This window comes from Gracilinanus agilis, chromosome 3 (assembly GCF_016433145.1).
Source record: "Gracilinanus agilis isolate LMUSP501 chromosome 3, AgileGrace, whole genome shotgun sequence".
In the NCBI taxonomy this organism is placed as follows: Eukaryota; Metazoa; Chordata; class Mammalia; order Didelphimorphia; family Didelphidae; genus Gracilinanus; species Gracilinanus agilis.
This window is the reverse complement of record NC_058132.1, coordinates 4,649,194-4,668,816: the sequence shown is the minus strand read 5'-3', so window position 1 is coordinate 4,668,816 and position 19,623 is coordinate 4,649,194. Positions and strand designations below refer to the sequence as shown.

Genomic DNA, 19,623 nt, shown 5'->3' with positions numbered 1-19,623 from the left:
CGATTCTTAGTAAGAGTCTATATTGACTTCCGGGCAGTAACCAAAGACAAACTCTGACCCGCCACCTGTTTTTGTACAGTCCCACGCTTGGAACGGCCCTGAGAAAAGAACTGGCGAATCCGTTTCCAGTCTTTGTCTTCCCTCACCCTCCTCTCCTCTCCTGCAGAACAGAAGTGACTTGTCTCCTAAACCCCATGTCTTAACCATTTGCTGTCTCATGGTTTTTCTTGGATAAAGAAGTTAACCACTGAACTGCCGTTCTGGTTGAGCTGTGTACAGATCTTATTACTCCTTGCTGTCAGAGGGAGGGGGACTAGATGATAAAGTACCCTGGAGAGAGGGACGGTTCTTGATCTTTCCTGGCACAATGGGGCATAGACACGCGCAGAAGAGATTTCTTGACTCAAACTGTAGTAGCTCTCTGAAAAACTGATAGAGTGTGGACTCAAATCAGTCCTAGACGAGGACTGCAGATCTTTGTAGGAAGAATGGTTGAGAGAGTTACGAGGGAGCTTTCTGAAGTGACTATCATTCAAGTTGAAGTAGCTTCCCCTGGTTTCTTCACAGAAGGAATGAAAAGCAAACCCTTCCCATGAGGGGTGGAGCCAAAAGCAACCAGAGGACAAATTATGCCCAAGAAGGGGATCAGCTGGAGGAGTCAGGAAAAGGGGCAAATACAAAAAGGAACTAGTCCTTTGCCTCAGCAGTGCAAGAATGCCCACTCCCACTGCTGCTAGATAGAGCAATCTTCAAGGGCAGAGGCTATGGGGATATTCCCAGATCTCACCACCCTTTAAAGAATATTTTTTTTAATAATTTTTTTTTATTTTATTTTAAACCCTTAACTTCGGTGTATTGACTTATAGGTGGAAGAGTGGTAAGGCAATGGGGGTCAAGTGACTTGCCCAGGGTCACCCAGCTGGGAAGTGTCTGAGGCTGGCTTTGAACCTAGGACTACCCATCTCTAGGCCTGACTCTTAGTACACTGAGCTACCCAGCTGCCCCCTTCAAGAATATTTTGATCATAAACTTGACAGTTATCCACAAACATGAGCATTTCATATCAAAGAACAAAGTATTGCATGTGAAATCTATCATTTACAGCTTTAAATATGTGTACATCAAATGTAACATAGTCCATTAGATTGTGGGCTCTTTAAGAGTGGGGGCTTTTGGTGGGGGGCCTCTCTTTGTATCTTAGCTCAGTACCTGGCACATAGGAGGGGCTTAATAAGTGTGGATTGACTTGAGATCACAGGAACAGCAGGGCTCTTCTTATCTGTGTCTCCTTCTGACCTTCCTTGGCCTCCTTTCTGTTATTTAAATGTTTCATAGATGCATTCTTTTTGGCTCTTGGCATCACTGTCATGGTTCTTCTTCAGTATTTCCCTTCCCTAAATAAAAGTCCTTCATCGTAATAAATAAGTTCAGTCAAGCAGAGTAGACTTGTTCTGTTGTTCATATATGAAAATGCACGAAACTTCCAGGCAGTTTTCATTTGAAGCTTCTTTCCAAAGATCGCTGGTCGATTCTTTCTGGTTTCGCTTTATCCTCCGATCTGATCCATCCAAGGCATGTTCCCACGTGATTTCGGAAACATGGTTTCTGGATATGTATTTGGTCCTGGTTAGCAGCGAGCTCAGGAATCCCCAAAGTCTCGCTCTTCTTGCCATAGAGTCGTTTTCAAACAATGCCACAAACCAGTAGCGGAAGCATCGGAGAACTAAAGATCGGCGGGAGTCGTTTCTCCCTGCCAAGGGTGAATGCGGGCCTGAAGCGTGGCCGCCGTGACCGTGTCCACAGAAGCAGCAGCTTGGGGAGCTCTTAGCCCAGAAGACAAAGGGGTTGGGCAGCTGCTCAGAAGGAGATGGTGGGAGATGCTTTACCGGCACTGCTGGGCAGCTCTAGTGCTCATAAGCTCCGGGCCAGACAAGAGCGTGAGTGACGGAGCCCAGGGAGCGGCGGCCTGGGCACAGTTCAGGGCCAAGAGAAGTGGCGGTGTTTGTGGCTTCAGGGGAACAAGGGGCCCCCCAAACGGAGAGCAGGAGAGGAGCGACCACACCTCGAAGGATCGCACCACCTCCGGAGCACTGAAAGCCTGCAAATGTCCAGAACTACCTCTGAAAAGAGTAGCACGAAATTCCTGAAGCTTGGAAGGAAGGACAGACAGACAGACTGCGACCCGGAGAAACAGAGACACGGAGGAGCGAGGCAGAGACTGAGAGAAAACAGAGGAACTCAGCTCGCCACCTGGTGCTGAAATAAGAAAACGCAATGCATCCCGGGTGCACCTGGTTTCCCCCCCACCCAGAGCGGACTTCATTTCCCAGGATTCCTTTCGTGGAACACGGCCTCCTGTGCTGCCACCACATAGGCCGGTGCTTTCTGGGAATGGTAGTACAGGAGTCAAGTTGCACAGCCGCAATCACCATCCCGAGAGTTCCTTTACCGAGAGGCAGAGACTGCGCACGCTCGAAATGCCTCTTCGGGTTGGCTAGTGGGCGCATCCCTGTGCATCCCGGGAGTGGTAGTCCCTGGGCTCCCATAGGTCTGGGCTTAGACTCTGTTGCTATCTCCGGCCCCACCCCTTACCCCCCACCCTGGGTAGTGCCTTTGCACCACGGGGACTGATGAGTGGAAGCTGGTGTGGGCTCCTACAGGGCAGAATGGGAGTGGCCATTCCCCACCCCACTTCCAAAGGAAATCCCGGCATGACATCCCTGCTCAAGAACCATCTGTGGCTCCCTATTGCCTTCCCCGGAGCTCAGACCAGGTCTCAAATTGGAGACCTACAAGTAGGCACCCAACCCAACAGCCTGCCTTATAAACGGGGAAACTGAGGCCCAGCCCCACGATGAGACTCTAGCTTCCTTTCTCTAGTGTGCTGGGATGGCTCTGTGTACTCTAGACCCAGGAGACATCTCCAGCCTCCAGACCTTTGTATAGGCTGTGCCCTCTTTCATTGCTCCTCCTTGACCTACCAAGACCCTTGCTAGGTGTCCCCCGGGGTTCCCAGGCTCCACTCAAGCCTTCCCCTCTCCTTCTGCCTCCCGTTAGCCACCCTCTTTGGCACTCCCCAAGTTGGCTTGGGGGACTGACTTGTGATTCTGCAGAGCTGGCAGTGAGGCCTGGTGCCTCTCTGCCCTTTACAGGCTTGGAGAGTCCCCTGCAGGAGGCTGGCTCAGCTGGGGTGTGAAGGATCCCCCCAAGCCTCCACATTCCCAAGGCTGGCTCAAACCTGGGTTATGGGCCCTCCTGAGACCAGGCCTCTGCACACCACCCTGCCCGCCCCGCCCCAGTCTCTCCCAGCCAGGGACCCTGTATTGGCCAGCCTCTGCTTCGTGTCTGGCAGCTCAGGAGCGCCAGGCTGGGGCTCAGAGAGGAAGAAGGCAGAGGCTCTGCGGAGGGATCAGGGAAGCCTTTGGCAGGGACGCTGATAGGGAGGATTTACAACCTCCAGATGACTTCACCCGAGCTTAGACGGGGACAGCGTCTGTTGTGAGGAAGATTAGTTATTGATTAAGTATTAAGGTTGACCTAGCAGGAACCCCGGAGCATTCTATGATGGAATGAAGGAGGAGGAAGTGTGTGTGCCCTGAGAGAGAGTCTCCATTAGAGGTGGGCAAACTGTTGCCAGCCCAGGGAGATCTCAGACCTGCTTCCTGATTTCCTGGGATCCTGAGTGGAGGTGGATTTCCAGCAACAATAGAGCAGCACCAAGCAGAGGAGGAGTTTGAGACCTGGTGGGCAGCACCTCAAGTTCACTCTCTACTTGGTATCTTGGACCACCTAGGATTTTGGCATCCAGTGAGCATCTTTGGAAAACTGTGAGAGCCCTCAAAGCCACCCTCAGATCCATAGCTGTGCTGTTCAAGGCTGGCTGGTTCCAGGCTTGAATCAGCTCCCCAGAGACTGCACAGCTCCTTGGGCCCTGCCTGCTGGATCACTTAGATTAGAGTAGAATAAGTCCTCCCCTTGCCCTGTGGTTTTATCCTTTAGATTTTAAGTATAGAAATCCCTTTCCCACCTTTTAGTTAAACATAATTAAAGCTGTTTCAACCTTTACCTAGTCTGTTGGTTTCCAAAGGCTCTGGCCTAGTGGTGAGCTGCTGACAGTTGGCCAGCAGCCATTTTTGTCAATTAGGAGCAGCTCAGCTGTGACCCCTGGTCTATCCTGGACCGTCTCTCCTACAACCCAGTGTGTAAACCCACAATCATCTGGACTTATTATAACATCCCTGCTGTCTCCATTATTTATTATCATTTCTACACATCCTACACAGATGCTCTGCAGGGAGGTGGAAAAGAGGGTTTGGAGGCATCATGCGATGGCCGGCCTGTCTGTCTGCGGTTTTCCTGGGGCCACGAGGAAGGTCTGGACTCGGGACACAAGGGAGCTGGGCAGGGGCCGGAGCTGAGGCTTGCATCATGGAGTCCCCCCTGGAGGGGGAGGCCAGCTCCACTCTGGGCCTCCAACATAAATAACGGAGGCAGTGAGGTCCCTTTTCCCTCGTCTGTGCCTCCAGCATCCACTGGCTAGATGGCATTGTACAGCTGGTGAATTCAGAAATTCAGCCTCTCAGCAAGCATGTATGAAGTGCCTGCTGTGTGCCCGGCACTATGCCAAGTGTTGGGGATACAAGGAGAGGTTTAAAGGTCCCCTCCCTGGAGAGGCCCTCGAGAAGCTCACCACCCCATAGGGAAACGCTGAGCAACTGGGCACAAACCATATGTGGGCAGGGTAGATGGGAGAGAATCAGCAGAGGAGGGGCGGCATCCAAGGGGCCTGGGACAGCCTCCTGCAGAAGGGGTGGGGGAGGGCAAGGAGGTCAGGAGGTCAGCAGCCGGAGCAGAGAGATGACAGTCTCGTTCCTAGAACAGCTCAGACACCAGTCACTGGCCTGAAGAGGGCCAGTTGGGAGGAAGGTGTAAGAAGAAGCCTGGAAAAGTGAGAGGGGACCAGCTTGTGAAGGACTGTTAGCACCCCACGGGATTTTGTACCCTATCCTGGAAGTGATAGGAGACCAATGGAGTTTATCGAGCAGGGGGTGACATGAGGAGGCTCTCCTTTAGGAAAATCACTGAAGGATGAATTGGAGGAGGGAGAGACTTGGGGAAGGCAGACCCCTGGCAGCTATTGCAATCATCCAAGTGTGAGGGGAGGAGGGCACTAGGTTAGGGAGGGGCACTGACAGAGGAGAGAAAGGGGAGTGTTGGAGGGATGGTGCAGAAGTGAAATGAACAAAGTCCTGAAGAGGTGAAATGGACAGAACCCTGCAGAGGTGAAATGTACAAAAGTGGCTGCAGAAGTGAAATGGACAGAGCCCTGCAAAGGTGAAATGAACAAAGCCCTGCAGAGGTGAAATGCACAAAGTCTTGCAGAGGTGAAATGAACAAAGTCCTGCAGAGGTGAAATAGAGCCCTAGAGAAGAGAAATGTACAGAGAGGGCAAGCAGAGGGGAAATGGAAAGAGGAAATGGAGGCGCTGGGTGCCCGCTTTGAGCAAAGGAGGGAAAACAAGGGGCTCAAAGACCCCCGGCACCCTGGGGAAAGCGTCTGCAGAGGGGCAGAGGGACGCTCTAATTGGGGAAGAAAAGGCGGGAGACCCATCCTCCCCCGAAGCTCGGTTCTCTATCTAATGTACCGCCCCGCCCCCCAGGGACCGGGCCTTCAGAAAACCGGGGGAAAGGGTAGGGGGTGTTCGGGAACTGAGTCCAGTTTGGTTGGAGCCCCCACATAGGCCCCGCCCCCAGAGGCAGGAGACTGAGCAAGTCCGCAAAGGGCCGCTCTCCTGTCTACCTGGTGGTGGTGGAAGAGGAGAAAACTGGGTTCCAGGAAAGACCCCCAATCATGGTTCACGAAGGGAATCCGCGCCACACTCGGACGCGCCGCCATTCCTGGGGTGAGCCTATAGAAGTCCGGAGGACTCCATTTCCCAGGATTCCTTGCCGCGGTCACATAGACCGATGCAGTCTGGGAGTCGTAGTCCCAGGAGGAGGCTACGCAAGCGCATAGGCTACGATTCCGCCCGTTCTGTCCTCCGACCTGGAGTCCGTTTCACGTCAGGAGCGACAGAGCCAGAAGGTAAGCTACTGCACAAGCAGCACAGAGTTTCGGCCCGGCAGTTTTCCTTGGCCTCCGCTCTGGCGTCATCACTCCGGGGACAGACTGCACTTCCCACATGGGCTCGCATGGCCACATGCATTCTGGGTAGGGTAGTTCAGGCGCTCACGGCGCGCAGGCTCAGTAAGTGGGATGGGGGGGTGCAGAGCCCAATGGCAGGGAAAGGGGAGGAATGCGCATGCGTGCCGCAGCTTGCTTGGTTTGTTCTACCGCTGTAAAGGCCGCGGGGGTCCTGGGAGCGGGAAGCGGTGAGTGCGGGTGGGGCCACGGGTGAACCCAGTGTCTTCTGGGAGGGGGCGGGACTTGCCTGGATCCATGTAGTGCCTCCTCCACTCAACAACCTTCCCTGGCTCCCTGGTTCGGAAGGTGGAGCCACAGCACAGAGCAGGAGCTGAGAGACCTGGGTTCAAGTGGTGCCCAGATGCAGACCCCACGCTGGAATCCGGTTCCCGGCCCCGCACCCCCTCTCCCCCGCCCTTGGCAGGGCCCGAGGGGCTGATCAATGTTCTCTGATCCACGTCCACCCAGACCCTCCCCGCCCGCTTGGTTCTCAGTTGACCCTCCTGTGAGGACCGTGACCCCCCTCCCACCAAGCCCGGGTGCCCCTGCATCTCCCGCCACTGTGCCTTTGCCCCTGCCCAGTGCTCAGCGCCTCCTCCTCACGCCTCTCCTCTGCTTCTGCAGCTCTCCGTGGACTCGGAGCATGGAGGAAGAGGGGATGCCGGAGCGCAGGGCCGCCTGGCCCCAGGTGAGCTCAGGGTCTCCCAGACGGGCAGAGCCGGGCCAGATCGCCCCTCCTTGGGCTGCCTCCCGAGAGCGCCCCTCCCTGGCGGCTGGGCTGGGAGGGTCAGCGAGGGCCAAGGCCAGAGCCACGTGGCCCGCACTGGCGTCATTGCGAATGCTGGCTAAGCACCGGGCAGGCCTTGGGGGGTGGGTGGGTGGACGGTCAGACAGATGGACAGACGGGTGGATGGATGGAAGGGCACCGGCATGCCCAGCCCAGGACTAGGGATGTAGCACTTGGGCCCTCCAGGAAGTGACATCTGAAGGGGGATGGCTGGGGGGGTCGGTGGGAGGGAGCCGCGTCTGGCCGTGGGACACTCCCTGGGGGGACCTCGGAGGTCCTTGAGTTCCGCCCCCCCTTTTTAGGGATGAGGACCTCAGGCCCAGGTCACCCAGAGCATAAATATCCAAGGCAGGATTTGAACCCAGACCCTCTGGACCCCCCCAAGAAGTGCGGATTGAATGGCCGAGCCCGGACATCAGGGGCCATGGGTGGCCGCCCCCTGGGCTCAGCTCTGGGCTCAGCTCTGGGCCTCACCAATCCAGGCCTTCTCGTGCTGCCTCTTCCCTGGCAAAGCAAAGAGCCTGAGCCTGACATTCGAGGCTCCCCCACAGTCTTTCTGGTGGCATCATTTGGGCCAGCTCTCGGCCCCAAGATCCGGGCTTAAATCCAGCTTCTGGTGTGACCGTGGGTGAGTCACTTCGCCGCTGTCCACCTCGGTTTCCTGGTCCGTAGAACGGAGGCCCCTCCTGCCTCCGGCCCGCAGCGGCTGCAGAATAGGCGTTTCTCCCCTCACGTTGTTCTGGATTCCTGTGAGCCCGTCCTGCCTCCCTGCCCTCCTCCGGGGCGTCCCCTGGTTGGGCCTCAGAGGATCTGGGGCTGGGCAGGGAGCTGGGCCGGGCCGGGGAGGTTCTGGGTTCTGGTCCGGCCTCGCCGACCCGCGGCACGGACTGGGGCTCCGGGTGCCCCCGACGCCTCAGGGGAGCCCCGCTCAGGAGCTCGTCTGGCCTTGCAGGAGCCGCTGACGTTCCGGGACGTGGCCGTGCACTTCACCTGGGACGAGTGGCGCCGCCTGGGCCCGGCCCAGAGGAGCCTCTACCGGGAGGTGATGCTGGAGACCTTCGAGCACCTCGTGGCGCTGGGTGAGGCCCGGCACTGCCCAGAGGGCACCCGGCTCCGGGCAGGGAGGGGGCGAGCACGTGGGGGAGGTCTCGGACCCTCCGTCCTCGGCTCCGGGCCTCTGGAGCCTCCGGTGGGTGGGAGAAGTTCCTCTCCCGGGCAGGGGCAGGGAGCGAGGCGCCAGGGAGGGGGAGAGCCCGGCCTCCGGGCCTCGGGGCAGCCTCTTCTCCCTGGAGGGGAGCCCGGACAGGATGCCCAGATGGTTTTCAGGCCCAGAATGGCCTCATTTCTCTCCCCACCCCCAGGGCTTCCCGTGGCGAAACCAGACGTGCTCTCCCGCCTGGAGCAGGGGGAGGCCCCCAGAGACCCCCAGCCAGGTGAGTGGGGGAAGGGCGGGCGTCAAGGCGGGGCTTGTACCCTCGAACACTTGCTGAGGAGTTCGGGAGCCGGACGGGAGGCTCAGCCGAAGGGCCATCCTGCCGAGGACGCTTCGGCCATCTGCGGCCCCCGAAGAAACCGCAGGGAGTGAGGCCGCTATCGGGGCTCTCCGGCCTCCCTTCCCTCCCGCCGCCCTCACCCCAGCCACGGCCTCCTTTCCCTGTTGGGCTCCCTCAGAAGGAGCCGCCCAGACGTGGCCTCCGGAGCCGGCGGGGCCTCTCTGGGACGCGGCCGGGCCGAGGGCGGGCACGCCGGGGCGGCTTTGGGGGCATCGTAGGGCGAGGCCGGCCCGTGCCGTGTCCCCTGTTGGTCCGCCGGCAGCGTCCACGTGTGTCCCTCCGATCTCTGGTGATTCCCTTTTGCTCAGGCAGCCGAAGAGCGTTTGGGCTTCCTTCTTGGAAGTGGCTTTTCTTGTACAAAAGGGAGCCCTTCCGTGGCTCAGACGTTTGGCCCTCGCCAGCCAGGCCGGCTGCAGGGGCCCCCTCTGGCCCCTCGTGCTCCCGGTGGCAGGGCTGGTCGGGGGCCCCCAGGATGGCCCGTTCTCTTCGGACCCTCGGGCTCTTCTTCGAGCACCAACGCCTCCCCCCTCCCCCCTCCCCCCTCGGTAGAGATGGGGCCTCTCGGGAGGAAGGTCGGGGTGGCCCCTGGAGGGGCTCGCTGGAGAGGGCGGCGGGCTCTGGGTCGCCCATTCCTTCCCCATCCCCGTGTCCTCAGAGCGGGGCCTTTCCAGAGCTGCCGGTGCCGGCCGGTTTCCTGTGGGCTGGCCTCCTCCTCCTCCTCCTCCCTCTGGGGAAAGCTGGCCTCTGGTTGCTGCCGGGCCTGCGTGACTTTTCCGGCTCTCGGAGGCCCGCGTGACCCTTTACCGCAGGGCCGCCTCCATCCTCCGGGCTCTGCCTTCCCGCAGCCTCGGTTTGCCTTCTGTAAAGTTGTTTTCTTTTGGTTCCTCCGGTGTAGCCCCGGGATCAGAGCTCACCTGGGCCCCAGACAAGTCACTCGCCTCTTGGCTGCCTCGGTTTCCCCATCTGTAAATGGGGATAACCGCAGCCCGGACCCCCTTGGGGTGCTTTGAGGAGCCAATCGGAGGATCCTGTAAAGGTTCGCTTCTGTTGGGGCGGCCCCGGCCGTGCTGCACCCCTTCTGGCCCTGCCTGCGGGCCTGTGCGGACAGCCGGGCCTCTGCGCCTTTCTTCCAAATCTGCCCCTTGGCCGAACTCCTCGTCCTTTTCCGAGGGTCCGCCGGAGCCCTCCAAGCCCCCGTCACGGCTCCGCCCAAAGTCGGCGTCCTGGCGGGGGCTCGTCCCCTCCCCGGTGCGCCTCTCGCTCCTCGAGACGTCTCCGGCCGTCATCTGGTGGGAATCGGCGCCCCGGCAGAGACCCCCTTCCCGGCGTGGTTGGTGTCTGGAGGGCGCAGAGGAGGAAGCGGCTTCCCGGAAGCCTCGGTTCAGGCGAGCTTAAGAGAAGAGAAAGGACCGAATCCCGCGGAGCTCTGGGACCCCGTGGGTGGGAGGAGCCTCTCTCGGTGGGAGGAGCCTCTCGGTGGGAGGAGCCTGCCTTGGCCTCAGGCCCCAGAGAGAGCCCCGAAATGGCTTAAATGTTCACAGGCCCGAATGGCCCCGGGAGGGCCGAACTTGTTTCCTGGATCCCCTCCGGTAGCTCCTGCAGGGCCTTCAGCTTCCCTGGACGGGCCTCCCTCACAGGGCCACAGAACACAAACACGCGCCCCCAATGGGGTCGGGTCACGTCATTGTGAGTCCGATCCACACGCTCGGCTCCCCACATCACGTTTCAATTCACGGCTTAATAGCGTGATGGAGCCGCCTTTGGCTCCTGCGCTGCCCTTTTGGAGAGCGTCTTAGGTTTCTTTTTCTTTTTTTTTAAACCCTTTTAAGCATTCAAATGGCTTCATGGCCCCATTTATCCATAACATGTTCCACAGACTCGAACCCGGGACCTTTCTTACACGTCTCTTAAGACTGCACGCTGGACTTTGCTGTTATTGGGAGTAAGAGGGCATTCCTCACGCCTATGACACACGAATGAGTATCGTTTTGTGGAATTCCCTCCTGAAAGGACCTCCTCCGTGGGGTGCCGGCAGATGCCCCTCCTGCCCCGCCCCCCCCCAGTGGGCCGGTCCCCATCTGCACCGGAACTTGGAGCGCCCTGAAATTCGGAGCTTTCCTCGTCCCACCGGAATCATGGCTGGCTTGTCTGATGGGTTGCCTTCTCGATATTTTTCATTCCAGTTCCTTCAGGAGGACGAGGTGCATTTGGGGTTCAGACCCCCCAGATAAAAACACCAGCAACAAGCCTTTTGGCTCCTCCATGTCTCCGTCCCCAGGTTCAGGGATTGCACAAGTGAATTAACTCGTCAGAGTCATTATTCTCAGTGCAAACCGAGTGGGTGGCTGCCGAATCACCGCTGGCTCCCCATCGGCTCCAGACTGAGTGTTTACCCAGGGAGTTGTGGGTCACGTTGAGATGGAGACGATGTTACCCAAATGCTAGTTATATTTGGGAAGACAGAGCTGTTCCCGGGACTTCTGTGTGATTAGCGTTGAGGGACAGTTGAGTGACGGATGACCCCACGAGCCTGAACAGGGCGGCATCTTTTCATTTGACTTATGCTCGATCTTCCATGAGCCTCGGGCTCCGATGATAGAAAATTCCATCAAAGGAAGAGCAGGGACACAAGTATAACAGTGTCGGCACAGGAATTGTTCTTTTCTTCGTTTTCTCTTTCCGTATCTTAGTCCTCCTGTCATTGCTGACTCTGGGTTCCTCTTGAGGGAAAAGAGGAAGTGTAGATCCAAAGGGCAGGAACACAGAACTAAAGTAGCAGCTTTTGACAAAAGCAGGTCCTTTGGGGCAAAAACACGGATCCAGAGGAAACAACAGGATTTTATCTCCATTATTTCTCTTTAGGGACTCTTTAGAGCATTATTCTTTGCCTTCTACTCAAAAAGGGAACCTTCCTGTTCCCGAGCTCTGTCCTTTGGCATACAGAAGAAGCTGAATAAGATAACGGAGGCTGTGGCCCTCGGAGGCCAGGGAGGGAAGGCATTTCCAAGAATTCTGCCCAAGATCTGAGCTCTGGTTTTTGGCTTCATCAGTGGTGCTTTTGCCTTTTTCATTTTTTTTAAACCTGTAACCTTCCATCTTAGGATCAATCCTGTGTGTTGGTTCCAAGACAGGAGAGCGGCCAGGGCCAGGCCATGAGAGCTAAGTAACTTGCCCAGGGTCACACAGCTATGCCAGTTGGTGCAGATATGGGTGTGCACTTATTTATTTCTATTTTTTCCCAATTCTGACGAGAGGGAAGAAGTTTAAGCACTGCCCCTGCTCCTGGGTCCTCTGCCATTTCCCCCCTCACCATAGAAGTCCTTTTTACATCATCCTTCTCTTCCCTTCCCTGCTGTCTGTGTCAATGCTTCTAATTGGCCTAAGGATCCTGAAGTTCTCAGGGGGTTCAAGCCCTTTGTGATTTCTCTGCCTTTGTAGGCTTTCCTTGTCTTTGTTTGAATACAGATCTTCTCCTCAGCTTTGGTCTTTTCATCAGGAATGTTCTAAAAACATTCCTGCAGGATTACCCTCGGTTTTTTGGCATCAACAGGTGTTTATATTTGAGCTCAGTGATATTAGGGAGCCACTTTGGGGGTGTACAGAGGATGAATTAGAGCAGAGAGATCCTTCAGGAGACCGCTGCAGTAGTCAAGGCACCAAGTGCCCGGGCTAGGGAGGCAGAATTGATGGGCTGTAGCCCCGGCTTGGAGGACATCAAGGCTGCGATCCTGGAGGACGAGAGGGGATGGGGGGGGGCATATCAGAATGGGGAAGATTCAGAGGAGGGGGGTGAGAGAAAAGTCTAGCCACCACACAAAGGAAGGGGGAGGAGCAGGCACTGAATGACTCCACTTTTGCCTTACCTGGGTAAAGTGGGGCTGAACACACACACACACACTGAACAGGAGTGGATTTGGGGTCAAAGACCATCTGAGAGAAAGTCTCAGCCCATCCAAGCCTCCTCTCCAGTCGCTGTTACCCACCACCACAGGGAAAGGCTCCTGGTTTCCAGGCACTGTCCGGTGCTCCAGGGGTCAGCTGGTGAGTGGTCAGCCTGGGGTGCTGAGGCCTGCAGAGTGTCCTAAGGAATCCTCAGAAAATCTAGAGCAGCATCTCTAGCCGATGAGCTCCACTTTGATTCCTGGAAAAGTTGCAGGTCAAGCTGTAAAACAGAGAAAGTAGGGAAATCTCCTTAAAGACAATAACCTGGAAAGTCCCCATGGCTGACCTCCACAACAGCCCAGGAGTGGGTGCTGTCCTTAAGCAGAGACCCAGTGGCCAGGAAGCCTTGGGGCTAGTTTGGAACTCAGGTTTTCCTTCCTCCGGGCAGGGACTCCCCAACTGCACTGCCTGTGAGCCAGAAGTCTCCAGGATGCTGTTGGGCTCCATGGGGTACTGGGGAATCCTGATGAAGTATCCCCTTCCCCACTTTATTTTTTCATTCTTATTATGAAGTTATTAGATAGTAGAGGAGGGTTCACAGTGCACAGTGTTGGGTCTGAAGTCTGGAAGCTCCAGGTTAAAATCCAGCCCCCCACACTCCCTGTGTACCACTGGACAAGTTGCCTCACTGCTGTCTGCCTCAGTTTCCTCATTGTCAAACGGGTGATGAATAAATTAGATGAGGTTTGTAAAACGCTTGGCACAATCCTCTGTAGAACAGATATAGTAAGAGCACCTTGCAGAGTAGCCCTGAAGACCAACTCAGATAACATTCCTGAAGTCTTTTGCAAACCTTGAGGAGCTGAATGGAAGTCAGTTACTCCTACTCCAAGAAATTCAAAAGTGAAGGTGACTTAAAAACCAGAGACATCAATACTTTTAAAATAGTTCTTCCAAGCCTAACTCTTATTTCCTTTTTGACAGGTTTACTAACCTAGGATATCAAGGAAATTCTGGAGATAGAATTTACGTGGATTTCCCTCAAACACTTGATAATCTTTCCTGTCTTTCTTATGGGAGGGAAGGAGAACTGTGTTCCCTGCATTAGTACAGTTAGGTAGATATGGAGGTGATGGAACCCTGAAACCAGAGTGCTCTTGAAGGTAGCCTTGGATTGGAATGGCTACCTCCAGAGATTTGGCTCCTCTGCCCAGAATCTTCCCGGTGTCTCTGCTGGGCTCTCTGTTCGTAGCTTGAAGAAGACATTTCCTGGGGGAAGTCCTTGAATGAGCTGAGAACTTTCAAGGATTATCGATGCTTTTTGCTCTCGTATCAGCTTTATTTCCCAGTCTGTCGGGCCTCCCATCCTTGGACAGAATCTTCCCGTTTCGAGCAAACAATTAAAAAGTGGGCTTGTCAGCCCATCAGCAGACTCATCAGTCTAACTATAAGTTCTTTCAGGGAATTTGAACATCATCCACTCATTTTTGATGACTGAGATTCTTTGTTACCTGTCCTCGAGGAACTTTCATGTGGTTTCAGTGTCCCTGTAGTAATGCTTTGTACTCTGCAAATGATTTCTCATTCTGCTTGATGGAATAGTCTTGAGCTTGAAGTGTTAAACAGTTCTCTTTTTCCTGAATCAGACAAAATTAAATTTTTACTTCTTGGTTTCCTTCAGGGTCCCTTTGCCACGAACAGCAACATGACACCAAGGACCCAGCTGTGCATCAGGCCATTCACCTGAGAGCATCCTCCCAGGAGAGACGACAGGAGGTTGGTCTTGGGGATGGCAAAATGGTCAGAGAAAGTGGAAATGTGATTTAAGTTTAGGGAAGTAGCAGAAGGGGAACCAAGAGATATGAGTCAGACTCTCTCCATGAAATACTTGTGAGAAGGTGAATATGTCAAAGGCAGTACATTCAGGAGAAGTTGTAGCCTGGGGTTAGTCATTGTAAATAGGACATACATGGCCACAGCTACAAACAGATTTTAGCTATAATGGACTGTCCTTAGGAAGATACTTTATAAGACCAACAAATATACAGAAATTCCTTCACTTAATACCCAATCCATATTGCATTTCATAGACTTATAGATAAGAGAAAATCTTAAGTGAAAAGAGCATTCCTTTTCTATTAGAGAACACTAGAATTAGAATTAGAGAATACGTATTAGAAGAGAAACTGAGTGTAATAAATGCTAGAAAGCCTTCAGTAATAATTCCTCTGGTTTTTTTTTTTTACAGAAAATGATTCATCCAGATAAGAAACTCTGTAAATTTAAAGAAAGTGAGAAAGCCTTTAGTCCATCAAGAAGCCCTAATGATTGTCAGAAAATTCATCCTGAAAAGAAACTCCATCTTCTTAGTGGATCAGGGAAAACTTTTCTACATGAGAAAGCACATGTGGGGAAAGAATCCTTTAATTCTGATGAGTATGACAAAGCCTTTCAGTGGGAGTGTAAACTGAGTTCACATCACAAAATTTATATTGAACAAAAACTCTTTGAATGTAATGAATGTGGGAAAAACTTCAGCCAAAGGTCATCCCTTATTTCACATCAGAGAATTCACACTGGCAATAAACCCTTTGAATGTAAGGAATGTGGGAAAGCCTTCTACAACAAATCTCAGCTTACTGTGCACCAGAGAATCCATACAGGAGAAAAACCTTTTCATTGTAAAGAATGTGGGAAGAACTTTAGCCTGAAATCATCACTTATTTCCCATCAGAGAATCCATACTGGAGAAAAACCCTTTGAATGTAGTGAATGTGGGAAAAACTTTAGCCAGAGGTCATCTCTTATTTCCCATCAGAGAATCCATACTGGAGAAAAGCCCTTTGAGTGTAATGAATGTGGGAAAAACTTTAGCCAAAGATCATCACTTACTTCTCATCTGAGTATTCATACTGGAAAAAAAGCCTTTGCTTGCAGTGAATGTGAGAGAGCCTTCTATGACAAATCTCAACTCATTTTACACCAGAGAATTCATACTGGGGAGAAAACTTTTTTGTGTAATGAATGTGGGAAAGCCTTCTACAGAAGATCTCAACTGACTGAACACCAGAGAATTCATACTGGGGAGAAACCCTTTGAGTGTATTGAATGTGGAAAAAATTTCACTGTAAGGTCATCACTTGTCCAGCACCAGAGAATTCACACTGGAGAGAAACCCTTTGAGTGCACTGAATGCGGGAAAGCCTTCTACAACAAATCTCACTTTTCTGAACACCAGAGAATTCATACCGGAGAGAAACCTTTTGAGTGTGCAGAATGTGGGAAAAACTTCAGCCTAAGGTCATCACTTATTTCACATCAGAGAATTCATACTGGAGAGAAACCCTTTGAGTGTAATGAATGTGGAAAAAACTTCAACCAGAGGTCATCTCTTATTAAACACCAGAGAACCCATACTGGGGAGAAACCCTTTGAATGTACTGATTGTTGGAAAAACTTTAGCTGGAAGTCATCCCTTATTTCACATCAGAGAATTCATACAGGAGAGAAACCCTTTGAGTGTGATGAATGTGGAAAAGCCTACTACAACAAATCTCAGCTTACAGTACATCAGAGAACTCATAGTGGAAGGAAATCTTTTGAGTGTAATGAATGTGGGAAAAACTTCAGTGAGAGGTCATCATTTCTTAAACATCAGAAAATTCATACAGGAAAGAAACATTTTGAGTATAATGAATTTGGAAACTCTATCATATATTGCACACCAGAGAATTCTTTCTGGGCAGGAACCCTTTAAGGGCAATTAATGTGGGGAAATAGTCCACTGCAAATAGCTTAATGAACATCGGAGGCTACAGAGAACTGTACTGGAAATAAACTCATTAGATATAATTATAGAGAAAGACTTCACTTGACAGGACCACTTTATTGACCATCAGAATTCATATTTGAGAGAAACCTTTTGAGTGTTAGGAATGTGGAAAAACTTTTATCAAGCATGAGAATTCATACAGGAAAGAATGCTGAGAATGCAGGTAGTGGATAAAGTGCTATCCTTGGAGTTGGGAAGACCCGATTTCAAATTCATCCTCAGAGATTTACTATCTGTTTGACACTGGGCAAATTACTTAATCCCTTAGCCTTAGTTTTCTCATCTGTAAAATGGGATATTTTGGCTCATTGGCCTCTAAGGTCCCTTCCAACTCTGAATCTCTAATTCTTTGAGAAAATCCCATTTATATAATGAAGGTAGGAAAGCTTTTCTATAATGAAGAAAACTTACAGAACAGAATTCATGCTGGAGAGTAAGCCTTTGAACAAAGTGAATATGGGAAAGCCTTCAGATATAATTGACTATATTATATATCATGCTTAACTATATTAGAGAGCTCATATTTGAGGGGGAGTAATATATTAAAATAATGAATATGGAAAAATCTTTAGCCAGAAAGGGCATCTTGCTGATAATCTAGTTGAACCCTTTTGAGAAAGGATCAGAGAATAAATGCAGAAGAAAAAGATTATGCAATCCAAATCCACTTTATTGCAGTGAGGAAGACAAGTCAGTGAAAGGATTTATTTCATACCTCGTGTCATGGCAGTGAGAAGGATGAGTTGATCCCCAAGGAAATGTGTCTCTCTTCACCTGATTGGTTTCTATGTAAGTGGCCAAAAATACATAAATACGGCAAGTTCACAACTGGTCAGGCCCTGGCCTTGGGTTGCAGTTGTTATGTTTTGGAGGAGGGGATACAAAGACTTTCAAGTCTATTTCACCATTGACCTTGAGGGTCCAAGGAACACTCATCTTTTGGTTGACTTTGGAGAACTGAGAGATAGGAAGGCTGCCTATAAGGGTTACTCATGACTGCCCATGTTCACTTCTAAAGCAACATTACTCATGGCTAGAAATGAACAATACAGCCTCCCTTCTCTCTGCCACTGCAATACAATAATTATAGCAGTGTGCTGGACTTGGGATCAGGAAGACTTTAGTTCAAATCCTGTCACAGACATTTCTAAATTTTTTAACTGTAGGCAAGTCACTTCCTGCCTCTGAGCCTAAGCAAATGATAGGGCTGAACTCAAAGATTTCACAGGTTCCTATGATGTCTGTGGATTCATGCTGGAGGTGAATTTAATAATGATTGGACAGGATCACAGCTACCTGCCATTTGTTCAGTGCTAGAACATCAAAGATGCTAAGTTGTTACTAGCCGTAAGTTTTTGTGGTGTTTTAGGTGAAAGGTAACTTCGTCTTCACTACAATACACATTGACTGCCTAATTGCACAAGTTAGTACTGCTGGTGTGATCTCCACCGAATCTTTAATAGCAATTATACTACCATTTAAAAAAATGTCTTTGTTTTTAGTGTATTATTTTTATTTTTTTTAAACCCTTAACTTCTGTGTATTGACTCCTAGGTGGAAGAGTGGTAAGGGAGGGCAATGGGGGTCAAGTGACTTGTCCAGGGTCACACAGCTGGGAAGTGTCTGAGGCCAGATTTGAACCTAGGACCTCCCATCTCTAGGCCTGACTCTCAATCCACTGAGCTACCCAGCTGCCCCCATCTTCGTTTTTAAAAACAAGTTGAAATATTCAGACGTATAAATAAGTGCATTCACATTTTACAATAAGTTTTTCTGATACCTTCTGCTTTTACATCACAGACATCTCTGGACAGAGCTCTTTTCCCACCCATAGCCTTCTCATAGAAGGCCGACATGAGAAATCAATAAGGAACTGACAAATCCATAACAGTGTGAGCCATTCTGCAATAAGCAAGTTATTCATATGCAAATGGGTGACTTAAAAGGAGAAACAGTGCAATGACAGCACATGAAAAGAAGTCCAAAATCTCTGATTCTCAAAACAGATAGAAACATCAGATTTCCTAAGAGTAGTGTCTGGTGACTTGAATGATCCCTGCCAGCCTGCATGTCCACTCAGAGAACCACCAATTAGCATTTTCTCTATTGTATGTGATTTTTAAAATTTATTTCCTTAGATGTCCCAATTACATTTTAATCTAGTTCTCCAAACATCTGGGCTGCTCCCTACTTTCCCTCAGGAGGCAAATTTGACAACTGCCCTACCAGAGTCATGAATTGGCAAAAGATATTGAAAGGTGACAAAATGAAGTGCTGGCATGGCTGTGGCAAAGCAGGCCTGCTGTTAACACAGTTTCTAGAGTTGTGAATTGTTTCAATGACAATTTTACCAAAAAATCCTTTGTAATAAAACCATTGAAATGTTTTCTATTTACTTAGTTTAAGGGATTTTCTTTTTTTCTTTTAACATTATTTAGACATCTATTGAGTTTTATCTCCTTCATTTACAAAAGGAAAACTAAGTCCTTAACCGGACCTTTTGACTTACAGTGGCCACCCTCTTTTTAGTTGGAGCTCCCTAGGCAATCCATCCTCTATTCACTTGCCACAGTGACTTTCTTCCTAAAGCACAGTTCTGACTGAATTACCCTTCCCCAATGGATCACCTCCATCATCAAATATAATGTTTCTTGGCACTTAATAGCCCTTCATGACCTGGTCCCTTTCTCATTTTCTTAATCTTCATTTCTCTTCCCCTTCACATTCTCTTGGGTCCAGTTACGGTGGCCCTGTTGCTGTTCCTCACACGAGCTCTATCTTTATACTGGCTCTCCGCCTTGCCAGCAATACTCTCACCTCCTAATCTCCTTGGCCACTACTTCAGTATTCAACTCAGGTCTTACCATCTACAGGATGACTTTACTGCTGCCAGTGCCTTCTCTCTAAGATTCCCTTTTATCCACTCTTGTTTATCTCATGAATATAGTAATTTATATGGTGTCTGCCCCATTAGAATATGAGCTCCTTGAGGACAGAGACTTTTTTTTTTTTTTTTGCTTTGTATCCAAGTGCTTAGCACAGAGTAAATGGTTAATAAATGCTTGTTGGATCACCGGTTCACTTGACTTGCGCTTATGCCAGTAAGTGTGTATATATATATATATATATTTGCTTCCCATTTTACAGTTGAGAAAATCTTCACATCTCCAAGATTATAACTTCATAGATGTGTTCACCTGGATCCAAATGGCCCTACATACCTGTATCACAAATAAGACATGCATATCCCCTCATTAGAGGCAGGTGGAGGGGTGCCACAGGGCACAGAGCAAAAAGATCTGAATTCAAATTTGGCCTCAGATACTTCCTGGCTGCATCGTTCTAGGCAAGTCACTCAACTTGCTTCAGTTTTCTCATCTATAAAA

The 19,623-nt window shown here is 51.1% G+C and overlaps 1 protein-coding gene and 1 long non-coding RNA gene across 2 annotated transcripts; one reads left to right on the top strand and one right to left on the bottom strand.

Moving 5' to 3' along the window:
• Nucleotides 1-4,235: 4,235 nt before the first annotated feature.
• LOC123239768 lies at nucleotides 4,236-5,894 on the bottom strand. Its single transcript, XR_006505739.1, has 2 exons — nucleotides 5,800-5,894; nucleotides 4,236-4,940 (listed from the first exon to the last, which is right to left on the bottom strand). It is a non-coding gene; the product is annotated as an uncharacterized LOC123239768 (long non-coding RNA).
• A 72-nt stretch (nucleotides 5,895-5,966) lies between these two features.
• On the top strand, nucleotides 5,967-16,162 carry LOC123239446 (zinc finger protein 345-like). Its single transcript, XM_044666723.1, has 9 exons — nucleotides 5,967-6,084; nucleotides 6,678-6,871; nucleotides 7,923-8,049; nucleotides 8,332-8,551; nucleotides 8,975-9,068; nucleotides 9,179-9,287; nucleotides 9,632-9,853; nucleotides 14,087-14,181; nucleotides 14,861-16,162. The coding sequence occupies exons 1-9, from the start codon at nucleotides 5,967-5,969 to the stop codon at nucleotides 16,160-16,162; spliced, it is 2,481 nt and encodes an 826-aa protein (XP_044522658.1).
• Nucleotides 16,163-19,623: the final 3,461 nt, after the last annotated feature.

Bases quoted from the DNA above. Each gene is read 5' to 3' on its own strand.
- LOC123239446 (XM_044666723.1), top strand. From the start codon at position 5,967: ATGCAGTCTGGGAGTCGTAGTCCCAGGAGGAGGCTACGCAAGCGCATA. The intron at 9,069-9,178 runs GTAGAGATGGGG...CCGTGTCCTCAG, and splicing joins CCCTCCCCCCTCCCCCCTCG to AGCGGGGCCTTTCCAGAGCT. The intron at 14,182-14,860 runs GTTGGTCTTGGG...AAAGCCTTTCAG, and splicing joins CCCAGGAGAGACGACAGGAG to TGGGAGTGTAAACTGAGTTC.